The 17453-nt window shown below is 47.9% G+C and overlaps 2 protein-coding genes across 2 annotated transcripts in view; one reads left to right on the forward strand and one right to left on the reverse strand.

Moving 5' to 3' along the window:
• The window catches only part of LOC147628370 (uncharacterized protein C57A10.07), a 39406-nt gene that overhangs the window by 16545 nt on the left and 5408 nt on the right, over nucleotides 1-17453 (forward strand). The window lies entirely within an intron of this gene.
• Nucleotides 14650-16917, reverse strand: LOC147628371 (uncharacterized). The gene is made up of 3 exons (XM_086814062.1): nucleotides 15662-16917; nucleotides 15216-15531; nucleotides 14650-15108 (listed from the first exon to the last, which is right to left on the reverse strand). The coding sequence occupies exons 1-3, from the start codon at nucleotides 16915-16917 to the stop codon at nucleotides 14650-14652; spliced, it is 2031 nt and encodes a 676-aa protein (XP_086670188.1).

Consider the following 17453-nt stretch of genomic DNA (forward strand, 5'->3'; position numbering starts at 1 on the left):
AAACCACCTCCTTCTGCAAGTAATCAACTGCCACCTACCTGGCTTTCCGAAAGGTCCCCGTGGAAAGAACATCCTCATCTACTGGAGGTTCTTTGTCCTGAATACTACGAGACATCAGAGCATAAGTTACTTGTTCAGTTTCCTCTGACTGACGAACACAAGAACTACCAACATCAGTACTGGAGAGTTCTTGCCAACTGCTGCCATCTACTGGCAAGCTATTCACCATCTGGTCTCGGAAAGCCTGTACCTGCAGTGTATCCACACTTAAGTGGCTATTACCAGAGTGCCACTCATCACAAACCTGAGGACCTGGGAGAGAGAGTGCTGAAAGCTTGTAAACTCCATTCTCCACTCTGCCTTCCCAAACCACCTGGCTTGTTGCTTTGTCCCAGGGAGCAACAAAATGCTCATCAAACTCCACCCGTACGCCAGTCTTGCAAACCTGATGCACTGACAACAGATGAAAACCAAGTGACGGAACATACAACACCTGGGAGGAATGCTTCCCCCCTCTGCGATCGGGAACTATCTCCATCCTGCCCTCACTGTGAACTGGGATAGTGGATGTATCCCCAGTAAGAATGTGACCAGAAAGCTTGCAGAGATCTTGTAAACCGGAACGGGAAGGAGTCATGTGCCTGGAAGCACCACTATCTAGAATCCACTCCCGAGTATCCGTTGCGGAGAGTCCTCCAATCTCCTCCCTGCCTGAAGAAAATGAAACATCGGTGTCCACTACCTCCAGGTGCACAAAAGCCGGAGTCTTCATGATTGCTACTGAGGAATCTACACCCTTCTTGGTCTTCCGCTTGGGACACTGCCTCCAATAGTGGCCTTTCTCGCCACAATCATTACAATTTACAGGTCCTCTCTGCCTTGAGTTTCTCGCGGTCAGCGTCGGACTTCTTCTCAGAAGACTTCTCTGTTGAAGCCTTCCCTTTGCCCGAGTTACGGCCTTTCGACCGTTGGCCAGTTAAGGCCTCCGAACCTCCACCCTGAGGAGGGTTCGTGAATCATTCCTCCTGGTCCAGGACCATGGGCACAAGCTCCTCCCATGTGATGGTGTTGAGCCTGCCACTGGTAATCAAAGATGAGTAAAATGCTGAGGACGAAGAGGGCAAGTGCGATAGCAACGTTATGGCCATGTCCTCTGACAATATCTCCTTCCTAGCCTGAAGAACTTCTTGCTCAAGAGCCTGCAGCTTGTTAATATGCTCCCGCATCGTCGCCGACTTTGCAGGGCTCATAACCCGCATCTGTACTTCCAAGGAAATCCTCTTCATGGGCGATACCGTGTTGTAAAGAGAGGCCAAATGCTGCCATATACCTCTGGCCAGCGTCATATGCTTTACATGGTTGATTACATGCGGTGTGCAGTTGAGAAAGATAAATGAACGGACCCTGGCGTTGACACGATCCCACATCTGTGTCTGAGCCTCCCGGTCCTTTCGGATCGACGATAACTCCCCTTCCTTTACTTCCGGCCGTGGAACACCAACAACGAAGAAATCAGCGAGGTCGTAAGACTCCAGAACAGATTCCATCATAACCTTCCATATGCTGTAGTTGCTCCCGTCCAACTGACGGTCCACTGGGAACGTGGGGAGTGTCGGGATCTTCACATGCCTCTCGGCCATCTCAAACAGATCTGCCATTGCGGGGATGTACTCTGAAAAGGGTGGGTGGGTGGGAACAAAGAAGAACTAATACCTGCAAGTGGCTGTCCAGCAAATCAGCCCGCCGTCCTCTTGCTTCTCCTCTTCCCGAACAGTCCAAAACAGTCCACCAATCAGCCACACAACAGTCCCCCTCTTGCTCACACAAATCCCAAGAACTATCTAGAGCCTAGGCTCTGATACCATGTCAGAATACGCAGCGGAGATGATGACCAGATCTGGGAACACGAGAGCAAAAACGCATGCAGAAAAATACAGCACAAGAGAGAGAGAGATGTAGGCGTGTAACTCTGCTCTATATACACAAGAAAATCCCGGGTATGATACACAAGTGGTATGGGGGCTGGGGGCCTATTTATATGCCCCCATATGAAAAGGCACTCCACGACTGCATCAAGTCGGCCAGCAGCATGCAGCTAGTCGGCCAGCACTGAGAGGGTCCACGACTGGCCAAGTATAGTCGGCCAGCAAATGGATCCTCCTGCCAACTCAGGGCTGCCTCCCAAGCCATTGAAAAAAATGGGAAAAATAGGGGAAAAATGCGGAGAGTGGGGAAAAATGATAAAACACCTCATAAGGGCGGGCACACCCACAACAAAGGCCCTGGTGTATAAAACTAGACAGGAGATGACTTCTAACAGGTGCATGAGTTGGTTATATATAATGGGCTGTTGGAAATTATTTCATCCCCAGATGGACTTTCCCATGCATATTCATGCTTGTATCTGGCTCCATATGAAGCCCTGCATCGGCACATCTTAGCAGAGATTTTTCAGCATTTTTTCTACCATTTTTTGGGTATTTTTTAGGCACTTTATAGCATTTTTGCTACAGCCATGCTGTCGGCCTGCTACAGCTGGCTGACCAGCATACTGAGGTACTATAAAAGGGCTGGCTCCCTTTTCCCTCATATCATCTCATTTTTCAGCTTCTGCAGTGATAGGCAGCATCTACAGGACCTCCCTCATGCTGCTCCACATGATGTACTACCTTTTCTGGTGATATTCAGTAGTGATCTTCTTTTCTCCTTTGTGCTTGCTGTCCATATACAGTGTTGTACAGTTCTTGCAGCATTTCAGAGTGGGTATCTCAGCATAGTACCCATTCTTTCATGGTATTAGAGCGGGAAACTGTCAAAATACGCAGCGGATAACAAAATCTGAGATCACAAGAGCAAGTAGAGTGCAGAAAATAGACAGCACAAGAGAAGGAGAGAGATAGGCGTATAACTCTTCTCTATACACAAGATCCCGCAATGAAAACTGAATACAATAGGTGGGGGGGCCATGGGGCCATTATATATGGCCCCATGACTGCAGTCGGCCAGGACAGCCGACTGGACATGAAATGCCCATGACCAAAAAATACAGCACTCGGCCAGCATATCATAGTCGGCCATCACATGTGTGCAGTCGGCCAGCAGTAGAGAGCAACTTGGCCAGCCTGTGGTACAGCCGACAGGTCCTACATTGCCTCCCACACCTTGGAAAAATAGAAAAAATGGGGAAAAAATACGGGGAGTGAGGAAAAATGATAAAACACCTATACAAGGCGGGCACACTCACAACAGAGGCCCTGGTGTCTGATAAAGACAGGAGATGACTTCTAACACCCCCTCTCAGCTCCTGGCTGTGAAATCAACCCTAGGGAGCTGGAGTGCTGCTGAGCGTAGCCTGAGGTAGAGACTTCGTGAAGAGGTCCGCCGCATTGTCCTCCATCGAACAATAAAGTAGCAAGATGTCACCAGCCAAGATCTTTTGACGTACAAAGTGATACTGTATCTCTATGTGCTTGGTCTGGGCATGGAAGACCGGGTTCCGAGCAATAGCTATACAACTCTGATTATCACACTAGATGACTGTGGGCTTCTTCTGTGGAAACCCAATCTCGCCTAGCAGCCTCCGCAGCCACACAACCTCGCAAGCAGCACCACAAGCAGCCCGGTACTCTGCCTCTGTCGAAGATAGGGCAATAGTTGGCTGCTTCTTACTGCTCCAAGAAACCGCTCCTGAGCCGAGGGTAAAACTGTAACCTGAAGTGGATCTTCTCGTGTCTTGATCTCCTCCCCAATCTGAGTCACTCCAACCTTGGAGTCTGACTCCATCTCCTCCTGTGTAAAAGAGTCCTAGATCCTTCGTACTCTGCAGATACCGCAAGATCCGCAATCCTGCGTCCCAATGAGACTTCAATGGTGTCTGCATAAAAGAGCTCAACAGCCCCACGGAGAAGCTCAAGTCCAATCTGGTGTTCAGCAACCAGATCAATGAACCAACCAACTTCTGATACTGCGAGGCATCAACTGGCTCACAAGGATCATTAGCAGTTAACTTTGTATTCGGGTCCATCGGCGAAGTAATAGGCTTGCACTTCTCCATCCCAAAGGCCTCAAGCAACTCATGAACATATCGTTGCTGAGAGACAAAAAACCCCCTCTGGGTCTACCCGATCTCCAATCCCAAAAAGAAGTGGAGTAAGCCTAGGTCGGTCATCTCAAACTCCTTTGACAAGGCAGCCTTCGTCACGCTAATGTGCTCCACATGACCGCCGGTGAGAATGAGATCATCCACATAAAGGATGATAATCGTAACCATGCCACGTTCCCGAAAGAGATACAGGTTGGGATCTGCAACCAATCTCTGAAAACCAGTCCGAACAAAGCAAGAATCAATCTTCTGATTCCAAGCCCCGAGAGCCTGCTTAAGACCATACAAGGCCTTACGTAACCTGTAAACCATCCCTTCTGATCCTGGAACAACAAAGCCTGGAGGCTGCTCAACATACACCTCCTCCTGCAGGTCACCATTAAGGAACGCAGATTTTACATCCATTTGATACACTGGCCACTTCCGAGAAGAAGCAAGGGCAAGAACTGTCCGAATCCTGGTCATCCGTGCTGTCGGTGCAAAGGTATCCTCGTAGTCGATGCTTGGCCGCTGAGCGTAACCTTTAGCCACAAGTCTGGCTTTGTGTTTGTCCACCGACCCATCTGACGCATATTTGGTCTTAAAGACCCATTTGACACCAATGACGGACCGCTTGGACGGCCTCGGTACCAACTCCCATGTTTTGTTCTTCTCGATGGCATCAAGTTCCACCTGCATGGCTTTCCTCCTAGTATCCTGTGAAAGGGCTTCCTTATTGAAAGTGGGCTCCTTGTCCCGCATAATACGAGACATCAAAGCATAGTTTACTTGAAGAAGCTCCGCTCTACTGCTTTTGTCGCGGACTCTGTGCGATCTTCGAGGGCCGTCCTCTGTGGTCCACCGAAGGGTAACTCCGTGACACCTGACTCCCGAAGGGTGTCCAACAACCACCTGGGTACTTGAACAGATCGTGGAGCCTCCTGCTGTTGCGGGGGCTCTTCTCCAGTTGCGGGCTCAACCCTGACTGAGGTGGATCAACTAGAACAATAGTCTGGGAATCATCATCAGACTCGTAAAAGCTTACAGGATTTGGAGTCAAGCTTCCCCCTTTGCTTCTTCGGAATATGTACGTACGCATCACTCCCAAAAACACGGAAGTGCAAGATATCAGGTTTCCTGCCAAAATATGCCTCAAACGGAGTCATATTAGGTACTGAAGTCGTTGGAGACCGGTTGAGGGTATGGACAGCCGTTGCCACAGCCTCTCCGCAAAGTGGACGAGGAAGATCACGATGCTCCAGCATGGTCCTCGCCATCACCACCACAGTCTTGTTTTTGCGTTTCACAACTCCATTCTCTGAAGGCGATCCTGTATTGGCCAGTTTCCTCTTGATGCCATGATTTGCACAAAATTTGAGAAATACATTCGAGGAGAATTCACCCCCTTTGTCAGCCCTGAGAGTCTTTACCTGCAATCCAGACTCTTTTTCCATCCCAAAGGCCTTAAGCCACTCATGAACATACCGCTGTTGAGAGACAAAAGACCCCCTCTAGGTCTGCCAGATCTCCAATCCCAAAAAGAAGTGGAGTAAGCCTAGGTCGGTCATCTCAAACTCCTTTGACAAGCCTTCGTCACGCCAATGTGCTCTACATGACTGCCGGTGAGAATGAGATCATCCACATAAAGGATGATAATCGTAACCATGCCGCGTTCCCGAAAGAGATACAGGTTGGGATCTGCAATTGATCTTTGAAAAACAGTCCAAACAAAGAAGGAATCAATCTTTTGATTCCAAGCCGTGGGAGCTTGCTTAAGACCATACAAGGCCTTACGTAACTTGTAAACCATCCCTTCTGATCCTGGAACAACAAAGCCTGGAGGCTGCTCAACATACACCTCCTCCTGCAGGTCACCATTAAGGAACGCAGATTTTACATCCATTTGATACACAGGCCACCTATGAGAAGAGGCAAGGGCAAGAACAGTCCGAATCGTGGTCATCCTTGCTGTCGGTGCAAAGGTATCCTCGTAGTCGATGCCTGGCCGCGCTGAGCATAACCTTTAGCCACGAGTCTGGCTTTGTGTTTGTCCACCGACCCATCTGATGCATAATTGGTCTTAAAGACCCATTTGACACCAATGACTGACTGTTTCGATGGCCTCAGTACCAACTCCCATGTGTTGTTCTTCTCGATGGCATCAAATTCCACCTGCATGGTTTTCCTCCAAGTATCTTGTGAAAGGGCTTCCTTAATGGAAGTGGGCTCCTTGTCCCGCATAATACAAGACATCAAAGCATAGTTTACCTGAAGAAGCTCCGCTGTATTGCTTTTGTCACGGAATTTGTGCGATCTTCGAGGGCCGTCCTCTGTGGTCCACTCGGAGGGTAGCTCCGTGACACCTGACTCCCGAAGAGTGTCCATCAACCACATGGGTACTCGAACAGATCGTGGAGCCTCCTGTTGTTGCGGGGGCTCTACTCCAGCTGCGGGCTCAACCTCTTGTACTGACTGAGGTTGATCAACTGGAACAATGCTCTGGGAATCATTGTCAGACTCCTCTCGATCGTGAAGAAGTGCCGGCTCCTCGACAGTGGATACTGGAACATGCTCATCAAAGACCACATCTCGATTGACAACAATCTCATTCCTCTCTTGATCATACAATCTGTATCCCTTGGAAAGAGAATTATACTCTTGTGGGATTTGGAGTCAAGCTTCCCCCCCTGCTTCTTCGGAATATGTACATACGCATCACTCCCAAAAACATGGAAGTGGGAGACATCAGGTTTCCTGCCAAAGTATGCCTCAAACGGAGTCATATTAGGTACTGAAGTCGTTGGAGACCGGTTGAGGGTATGGATAGCCATTGCCACAGCCTCTCCCCAAAGTGGACGAGGAAGATCACGATGCTTCAGCATGGTCCTCGTCATCTCCACCACAGTCCTGTTTTTGCGTTCTACAACTCCATTCTCTGAAGGCGATCCTGTATTGTCCAGTTCCCTCTTGATGCCATGGTCTGCACAAAATCTGAGAAAAACACTCGAAGAGAATTCACCCCCTTTGTCAGCCCTGAGAGTCTTTACCTGCAATCCAGACTCTTTTTCCACCATCACGTGCCAATCCTTGAACCGTGCAAAAGCTTGGTCCTTCTGTGAAAGAAAGTAGACCCACGTGAATCTAGTACAGTCATCAACAAGCAGCATGAAATAGAGAGATTCTCCCACTGATGGTGTCTGCTGAGGTCCACACAAGTCAGTGTGAATCAACTCCAATGGTTTTGAAGCCCGCCGCCTGGAAGCCTGCTCCGGAAAGGATTCCATGTGCTGCTTACCACGTATGCAAGAACTGCAACGTCCTTGCCTGCTACCAACATCTGGCAAGCCAACCACCATGTGGTCGCGAAAAGCTCGCCACAATGCATCCACATTTAAGTGGCCAAAATGAAAGTGCCATTGATCTCCGACCTGAGAACCTGTCAATGAGGAGAGTGCAGAAAGCTTGTAGATACCATTCTCCACACCGCCTTCCCAAACAACCTGGCCAGTCTCACGGTCCCGTCGAGCAACCGAATGCTCCTCAAATTCCACCCGAAAGCCAGTCTTGCATACTTCATGCACTGACAGAAGATGAAAACCAAGAGCAGGGACATAAAGAACACGGGAGGCATGCTTGCCCCCCTTGCCGTCGGGAATAATCTCCATCCGGCCCTCACTGTGAATTGGAATGGTGGAGTTGTCGCCAATGAAAATGCGACCTGATTGCCGTTTCAGATCCAAAAAGAAGTCACGGGACGGAGTCATGTGCTTGGAAGCACCACTGTCAAGAATCCATTCCCGGGTATCCTTTGCGGTGAAGCCAACTGCCTCCTCGCTCGAAGCCGATGAAGCATCGGAGTCCATCATCTCTAAGTGCACAAATGCAGGAGTCTTTGCAGTTTAGGCCGAAGAATCAGCACTCTTCCCAGTCCGCTTAGGACGACACTTCCTCCACTAGTGGCCTTTCTTGCCACAATCATTGCAGGATCGCTTGGCCTTCAGTCTTCTCGTTCTGTTTCAGGCTTCTTCTCAAAAGACTTCTTCGGTGAAGCCTTTCCTTTGCCCTTGTTATTCCGGCCTTTTGGCCGTTGGCCAACTAAGGCCTTAGTTGGCCGTTGGCTAACTAAGGCCTCCGAACCTCCGCTGTGAGGAGGGTTCGTGAAACGTTCCTCCTGGTCTAGGACCATAGGCACAAGCTCCTCCCAGGTAATGGTGCTGAGCCTGCCACTAGTAATCAAAGAGGAGTAGAAAGCAAAATACTGAGCAGGCAAGTGGGACAGCAAAGTAATGGCCATATCTTCTGATGATATCTCCTTCCCAGCCTAGAGGACTTCCTGTTGAAGGGCCTGCAGCTTGTTAATGTGCTCCCGCATCGTCGACGACTTTGCAGGGTTCATAACCCGCATCTGCACTTCCAAGGAAATCCTCTTCATGGGCGATACCCTGTTATAAAGAGAAGCCGAGTGCTGCCATATGCCTCTGGCGAGCGTCATATGCTTTACGTGATTGATTACTTGTGGTGTGCAGTCGAGGAAGATAAATGACCGGACCCTGGCGTTGACACGATCCCACATCTGTGCCTGTACCTCGCGGTCCTTCTTCATTGACAGTAACTCCCCTTCCTCTGCTTCCGGCCGTGGAACCCCTATAACAATGAAATGGACTAGCCCCCTTGAGCCCTTAGGCATGAAAATGGCTCATTACAAGAGCCATTTTCTACACACCTCACCAGATGATTTTATCACGCGCCTGGCGTACATGGATGTACACCTATCACATGGGATACGTTGTGCCATTGGACAGATCCGGACCTCATCACACCAATTGCGGTGTAACATGCGGAAACTCTGGGAGTCTTCTTTCAGCCCTAAACACTCTTGGAAACCATCTGATGGAAAACGCAGATATAGAGAGAGAGTAGAGAGAGAGAGAGATGTGCTGGAAATTCAGTATATTCATATGGTGCAAAAAGGTACTTCTACTACAGCCATAGGCTGCCTTGTACAAAAGGTGGTAAACACCCAAAATCTTGTCCTAAACTAGGACCCTAATGATCCACTCCATACAGGAATGAATGAATAAAACATAGAGCATGTGGCCCTATTTATATGGGTCTTTGGACACTGTTTATGCTGGCCGACTGCTGGTCGGCCAGTTCCATGTCCATACCAACTATTCAGCGCTGCCCGACTGATGGTGAATGCTGCCCGACTGGATCTGCTACTTGTGTATGATGCGCCTGCTGCCCACACTCTGCTGACGGCAGCCGACAGCTCTTCTGGCAGCCAGCATCCTCTGTCCTGCAGCCGACAGCCATCTGATCCATGCTTTGCTCCAAGTCCTGCTCCATGTCCACTTCAGATGCTACACCTGAAGCTCCTACATTCTGGTTCTACCTATCTTCTACTGGTTCATGGTCTTTATCTGTTTGCCTCTTCTGGATCTAGCCCAGAGAATGTCCATGGCATCTGTGATGCACATGACATCCCCCTCTGCTAAACTTGATGACGGGAATCCAACCTACTCTTGGATGACTGTCATCATCCCAATCCTGTCCTGAAGTCCCTCTGTCATCATCCATGCCTGTTGGCAAACCCCTTTTCTCTGAAAATCCGGTCTGTTCTCCAAACCACTCTGTCTCTGATGAAGATCTATGCATCTGGTCTTCCTCTAGTCCACAATCCATTCCTGCCCTGACTTTGAACACCGTCTTGGTCTTCATTCCTGGAACTGAGTTTGGCACTCTCACATCACCCTTGGAGGATCAACCTCCCTTGGGACCGTTACCTGAGAACCTATCTGGCTCACGGAACTGCCATCCCCATCTGGCACTGTGGAACACCACCAACAAACCTCCTGGGAGTTCTTCCCGCTTCTGTGCTCCTCGCCTTGGGCTTCGAATCCGTGTACTTTCCTGTACCTTGGACCTGTACACCATCATCTGGGACTGAATCAGTGTTTAGCTTTGCTGAGCATGATGCTCTGATACAATGTAACATGCGGAAGCTCTGGGGAGTCTTCTTTCAGCCCTAAACACTCTTGGAAACCTTCTGATGCAAAAATGCACCATCTGATGCAAAAAAGCAGGTAGAGAGAGAGTAGAGAGAGAGAGAGATGTGCTGGAAATTCAGTATATTCATATGGTGCAAAAAGGTACTTCTACTACAGCCATAGGCTGCCTTGTACAAAAGGTGGTAAACACCCAAAATCTTGTCCTAAACTAGGACCCTAATGATCCACTCCATACAGGAATGAATGAATAAAACATAGAGCATGTGGCCCTATTTATATGGGTCTTTGGACACTGTTTATGCTGGCCGACTGCTGGCCGACTGCTGGTCGGCCAGTTCCATGTCCATACCAACTATTCAGCGCTGCCCGACTGATGGTGAATGCTGCCCGACTGGATCTGCTACTTGTGTATGATGCGCCTGCTGCCCATACTCTGCTGACGTCAGCCGACAGCTCTTCTGGCAGCCAGCATCCTCTGTCCTGCAGCCGACAGCCATCTGATCCATGCTTTGCTCCAAGTCCTGCTCCATGTCCACTTCAGATGCTACACCTGAAGCTCCTACATTCTGGTTCTACCTATCTTCTACTGGTTCATGGTCTTTATCTGTTTGCCTCTTCTGGATCTAGCCCAGAGAATGTCCATGGCATCTGTGATGCACATGACATGCGGATTGAGATAGGGCGATATGTGCATCAGATCTTGGATGACCGCATTTGTCAGCTATGCTACCAGGAGGTAGAGACAGAGGAACACTACATTTGCCGATGTACAGTCTATTATGAGATCCGAGGGAGATATCATTGCCTCTTCCGAGAGGATTTTGGGCCGTTACGCAGGGTCATGGAGTTTTGAGGATCAGAGATGCCTGGGATTGTTTCTACTCGAGCTCAGGAGACATAGCGAGCCATGATGTACCTAGATAGAGGACCCTGACAGATTTCTTCGGCACCAGCACCAGCAACCCAGCCCACACACCTCCTGATACCTCCTCCATTGGGCCATCAAGGCACCGACCACGCTCCCAAGGAGTCACCACTGATAGAGCAGTTATCTTATGTCGTGCTTGTCGGTCACACCCATGAGGATCCCGACCACAGCATCCTCACCATCGCCAGATCAGAGCCATTATTGCTCGGCATCAGAAGTGCCTACCTCGCTTCTACGACCTCTCCATTCTAGACAGCCCCATGGCGGAGATACTTGATCTAAGGAGAGGGCAACACTTCAAATGATCAGAATACATGGATCTACCTGATATACATTTTTTAGTATTTTCCAATATTTTCTACTGAGTATCATCTCGGAGTCTTACAGTTCTGTTCTTATAATTGTAGGACAATCAGCTTATTGTACTTTTTAGTCTCATTTAGTTGTTCTCTTTGATGAGACACCAACTTCAGATGTACTCTCAGTTTTGGTCTCATAGGCCATTATGGCCTCTTAGAGACGTTAATATATCATTTCATTTCTCTCTCTATTTTTCTACACATCTTCATTCGTTAATTTCGTCGCAACAAGTGTGTTGTTTTTCTGAGCATTGAAGTTACCGATCTCCCTCGAAGCTTCCGTATGTTACATCCACATCGGAATCCGCTAGCCACAACAATTCCTCTACTACAGTATCAGAGCCCACCACTCGTACCCACGCTCTAGCTTCACCCCCCAGAGGAGTTCATAGCGAGAGAGCTCGATCCATTCTGCGAGCCAAATGTCCTCGACCTTGAGCATCATGTCTCTCCACCACACAGAGACATATTCGTGAGGTTCTCTGTTGACATGACACGCTCCCATCACAGGGGCTTGACATTCACTCCACCATCAGATTGGTTCTGGCCGAGGCGGGTATCGTCATTTCCATGGTACCATTGTATTACTTTTGGTCTCATAGGGCCTTGGGGTCTTCCGTAGACGTTAATATAACTTTCTTTCTTTTTCTTTCTCCCCTCTCTTTATATCTTTTATCTCTTGGACACGTGGTAGAATCTGTCCCGGCATGCCCTGTTGGGCTTGTAGTGGTATCAGAGGAGGATTTCTCTTGAAGAAACTTTCTTGGGGTGACAGCCATGTCGAGAGATGAGGGAAACCAAGGGCCTAGTGAAGGGAACAATTATGAGGCCGATCCAGGACTTCAGAATGGAACCAGAGTCACTGATCCATTACTCATGAGACCTTGGCCATGTCATCAGAAGAGTACCATGACTTTCAATAGTTTAGACGATTTTTCAGAGACGAAGAATTCCTTGCTTGGAGAACCAAGAGGGACCATGACCAAAGAAGGGCTCAAATGTTTGAAGATTTCATCAAGGATTGAGCCATTGAAGCCGAAGGAGTTGAAGCTACCAAAGCTTATCTTCATGCCAAAGGAGTCACCATCATAGAAGGATCTAGAGCTACTCGTTCTATTTCTCATGGAAGAGACATGGAAGCTACTCCTAGACCTGCTCTCTCAAATGCTGTTTCCTCAAGACAAGTAAGGGAAAGAAAGGCAAAGAAGAAGCCAGAGAGATTGGAAGATCATCAGATTGACATCATGCCAGGAAGTTCGACGAGTGGTTTGCGGTGGTGCTCAACCCATTGCATGTTTCGACAAAGAAAGCCGTGGAATCTTTGTGGACCAAAGTTGAAATAGAACCCTTTTGAGCATTGAGACTTTATGCTAGCAAAGGATCGGTGTTGGTTATTCTAGACCTTTTTGTGGTTGAACATGATGAGATTGCATTGGAGCAGTCTTGAACCAAGAAAGCCATGATGTGGCCTATGAACATCAAAGACAAGGTAGCAAATGCATTGTCTTGGAGACCCCTAAGTCATGTGGTTTCTATGGGTTACCATATGGATTTCACTTTGATGAAGGATTTGTATGCTACCAAAGAGGATTTCAAAGATGTTTTGGAACATATTGCAGAATGAAGATTTGGCGACTTTTTTTTATGTCATCAAAAAGGGGTTTTCTTATGATGCAAACCCGTTTATGTGAGACAAAGGATTTTGAGGCCAAAAGTGACTACAGCTCAAATTTTGGAGAAGCTACTTCTATTGGCCTAGCAGAAAGGATATTAAGCTATATGTTCGAAAATGTTTGGTTTGTCACAAGGTCAAGTTTGATCGACACAAGCAAGCAAGATTATTGCACCTATTGAATGTTCTATGGGAGAGTATTTCTATGGATTTTATCTTTGGATTGCCAAAGTCAGGGAATGATGGTATAAGAACCTTTTTAGGTTACCTAGAAGAACAACCATATATATTATCGGTTGGACCTTTCAGTTCATTGGAGGACACATAATGCCTCTCTTGACAGTTTATTGAAACCATATATAGGTTACCCCCAAAGAAGCTTGTTTTGGAGGATCCACCAGGGGTGGAAGAGCTAGAACAGATTGTGTTCCATTCTATGAGAAAAAGAGAAAAGACAGTGGTCAGAAAATTCCTCTTGGAAATGAATGCGAAATGGATGCGAGAGAAGTACTTCAAGAACTATCCAGATATACTGTGAGCTTATGAGGAAGTGGTTGGTCCAAATGTATTTGAAGTATGGATATGGACATTTTGTGATCAAGACAAATTCAGGAGGGAGGGATGGTGTCTCTAGTCCTCTTCATTGTATATATATTGGATTGGAATTGATCATTATTTTGCTTATATAATGATTATTTGGATATGCTCTAGTTTGGGTGGCAATGATGCCTGATAGCCCAAGGAGCGAGATTTGTATTTGGGAGGCAATGATGCCAGATGTCCCATTGGACGACAACGATGCTAGAATGACATCTGTATATGGGAGGCAACTATGCCAGATGACCCATTGGACGGTAATGACCGGATGGCCTTAAGCGAATTCTCGGGCGGTCCTAGTGACCAGATGGCCTTGAGCGAACTCTCGGGTAGTCTTAATGACCAAATGGCCTTGAGCGATAGTCTAAGCGGTGTCCCTCAAGAGCCAGATAGCTCAGCACGCTTTCCAATGAAACCAGATAGGACAATCCATGAATAGGAGGATCATTACTTGTGCATTGCATACTGATGTATGTTTGAATTTCTTTGACTTTGTGTGCTGTTTTTGATGTGTGGACAATGCTTGGATTTATGGCATGTATTAGTCCACTGGGCTCCAGACTACCTGGCTAGTACCTGGAGCATAGTTTCCACGAGTTTCGGAAACGGGGGTGCGGAGCACGGCGGGAAACGGAGTTTCGGAGTTTCGGCCTTCGGGAAGAAACGGGGAAACGGAGTTTCGGTTTTAGGGTTTAATACATACATATATAATTAATAAAAACATTACAAAAGCTTGAAAAATACATCTTTGCTTAAGTTCAAAACTTCAATGTCAAAGACTCAAATGATAGATCAAAATTCAGAAATGACAACTGTAGGCTCAAGCCTCAAAAGAGTCGATACAAAACAAGATCCATCATCCATCATCCATCATCCATAATCCATAATCCATACGTATAGACTATAGTAAATACAAAACATGATCAAAAAATATCCATGTGGCTGGCAGGCTGGCAGCAGCTGCTGGCATGACAAAATCCTAGAGCTAAGTGCTCCAAAAATCACTTATCAAGATCATCCATGGAGGAGTCATCCTCCGACTCATGAGAGTCAGGCTCAGATGAAGAAATGGTAGGATCATGGTCCTCTGCCTCTGCTGAAGTGGAAGCGATGGATCCCCCCCTCTGCCTCTGAGAATGGGTGGTGCAGCGGGTGTTGTGGCTCGGCACTGTCAGCTCCTCATAAAGCAAGGTGTACATATCACGCTCATTCCGTGGGATCTCTGGGATGAACCTCTCCCTCATGATGTCGATCTTATCCACATTCACCTGTGAAGGCTCCGGATGTCGGGCATTCCTCTCAAGGAGCTGGAGGTTGCAATGACAAAACACCAACCGCTCTAGCTGAGCGGTACTCAGCCTATTCCTCTTCTTTGTATGGAAGAGGGCCCAAGTGCTCCAATTCCTCTCACATGGACCCGAACTGCAATCCTGTGAGAGCACTCGAATGGCGATGCGTTTCTGTTATTGAAATGCACATACAATTAGAAATTAGAACTAAGTGGAAACAAGAAAGATGCACATTGTACAGTGTACTATGTAAACTGTAGTTAAGGGTAGTGAATTACCAGCGTGGGAGCACAATTTCCATACTTCTCCCACCATGAGACAGGCTGTAGCTGAGTCTCTCGAAGCTTTGCAGTCTCTCGACCAAAGCTCCCTGTCTGGTTGCGAAAGGCCAAGAGATCATCCTCTATACATTTCAGCATGTGCACATTACGAGATGTCAAGTTCCTCATGTATGTCATGAAGCCTTCTTCTAGCTCCTCGTTCTCGTATTGCTCCTCATCTCGCCACAAAGGATGCAATACATGTGCTACTGCATGAATCGGCCTGTGAAACCAATCCCATCGCCGATTCCACACAGCCTTGATTTCATCAACCCTTTAGAGATCAAACCATAAGATAAAAAAGGACAAAAAACAAGAGTCAAGAGTCGAGACCAATGTAAAGACTCAAGAGTAAAATAAAGATAAGAAGTAAAGCAAGGGTAGCCATGACTGAGGAGACTTACTGCTCTGCTCTCAAGTAGTCTTGCTTGTTGAGAGCCTCCCCAATCTTGTCCATGTACTCGTATAAAAGGCCTAGAGTACTGCCCTCCATGTCTGTAATGCGTAACACTGTGTAGATGGGGTTGAGAGTTTTGATCAACCCCTCAACCTCTACCCACCACTCCTCTCTCATGACATCACGCACAAAAGCTCTTGCCTTGGGGCTCTCTCTCTCATCCCACTCTAGCCATTCATTTGAGTAGACAGTGCGTACCAACTCTCTGCGGACTCGGAGGAGTCTCTCAAGCACAATGAACATGTATGCAAATCTGGTGGCTGCAGGCTGCAATAGCTCAAGAGTGCTGTAGGCCCGATACATGCTCAAGACTTTTGGCCTCTTCTTCACAAACTTCACCATGCTTCGTGCGGTGCAAAAGATGGCTTCAACCCATTGTATTTGACCTATGTCCTCAATCAATAAGTCGAGGCTATGTGATGCACAAGGGGTCCACACAATGGCTGGAAATTCATCCTCTAGCATAGAGCCCATAGACTTACAATTACTTCCATTATCTGTCACCACCTGCACAACATTCTCAGGCCCAACTTGCACTATAGCCTCCCTTATATGTGTCCAAATAAATGCACCTGTAACTGTGAGACCTGGGAGGGAGGCATCAATGGCTTTCAAAAACATAGTGCCTTTGCAGCATGACACCAAAACATTGTATACATTTCTCCTGCGTACATCTGACCACCCATCACACAATATAGTGCAGCCATACTTTTTCCATGTTTCCTTCAAGGGCTCTAGCTGCACTTCTATGCATGATTTTTCCCGCTTTAGCTCTCGTGTCCGCAGAGCCTCAGATGTAGGGCCATCCCACTCGCATCCAATGCGGCTGATGGCCCTCATGGTCTTCCTCCATTGATTTGTCTTGGCCACATGAAAGGGAATGGCACACCGTATGAACATCCGGGTGAGCTCCCTAGTTGCCTCTGCAATTGCTTGCTTTTGAAATCCTGCTTGGATGCTAGCCCTTTGTACAGTATTTATTGGAGGGGTGTCTTGTGAATGTGATACATCACCTGGCAAAGGAGTCCTCCTTGCATGCACACCCGACACTGAGGTAGAGGAGAAATCTGATCCTGGCCCTCTTTGCTGCTGCTGCTTGACTTGAACCAGCTTCATGCTCTTGACCACCCATTGCTGTAGATACTTCCTCTTCGGGAATGGCAAAACGCTTTTGCCTCCACATTTCAAGGATTTTCCGAACATCTAGAGGAACAGAGGGGCATGGCCCTACATCTTTGTTTGGAACATGAGCAAGATGGTCCTTCACACGGGTGACACTCCCCGTTTTGACCAACCCACAATATTTACATCTCCATTTCCTGGAGCCACCAGATCCTGCATAAGCCCCCACTTGCTCCACATGCTGCCAAAAAGGATCCGGAGTCCGAGCCATGTTACTTAACTTACTTGTGCGGTTCGAGGTCGGAAGACTCGGAGAGATTCGAGAAGTGGAGGCTGTTTTTCTGGTCCTGCAGGCTGCGAGCAAGGTGTGACTCCTTCTTGCTTGGTAGAGCTTAGATGGCAAAGGTGGAGGCCCCAAGTAGAGAGGTAGAGGGCGTGGTAGAGGGCTGATGTGGAGGTAGAGGAGTAGAGGGCAAGGTAGATGGCTAGAGCAGCTCCAAACAGGCGGCGGAAAGAAGGCGAAAAATGCCGGCGAAGAGCGGACACGGGTTTTAAAACCCTGGAAAAAAATAAAAGCTGGAAACGCCGTTTCCGTTTCTGGAAACGTTTCCGAAACG

This window comes from Cibotium barometz, chromosome 19, assembly GCF_041138505.1.
Source record: "Cibotium barometz isolate CiBa-2024 chromosome 19, ASM4113850v1, whole genome shotgun sequence".
In the NCBI taxonomy this organism is placed as follows: Eukaryota; Viridiplantae; Streptophyta; class Polypodiopsida; order Cyatheales; family Cibotiaceae; genus Cibotium; species Cibotium barometz.

Excerpts from the sequence above, each read along its gene's own strand:
- LOC147628371 (XM_086814062.1), bottom strand. The coding sequence starts at position 16,917 with ATGTTCGGAAAATCCTTGAAATGTGGAGGCAAAAGCGTTTTGCCATTC. Across the intron at positions 15,532-15,661 it reads GACTACTTGAGAGCAGAGCA|GGTTGATGAAATCAAGGCTG; the intron begins GTAAGTCTCCTC and ends TGATCTCTAAAG. Across the intron at positions 15,109-15,215 it reads GAAATTGTGCTCCCACGCTG|AAACGCATCGCCATTCGAGT; the intron begins GTAATTCACTAC and ends TTTCAATAACAG.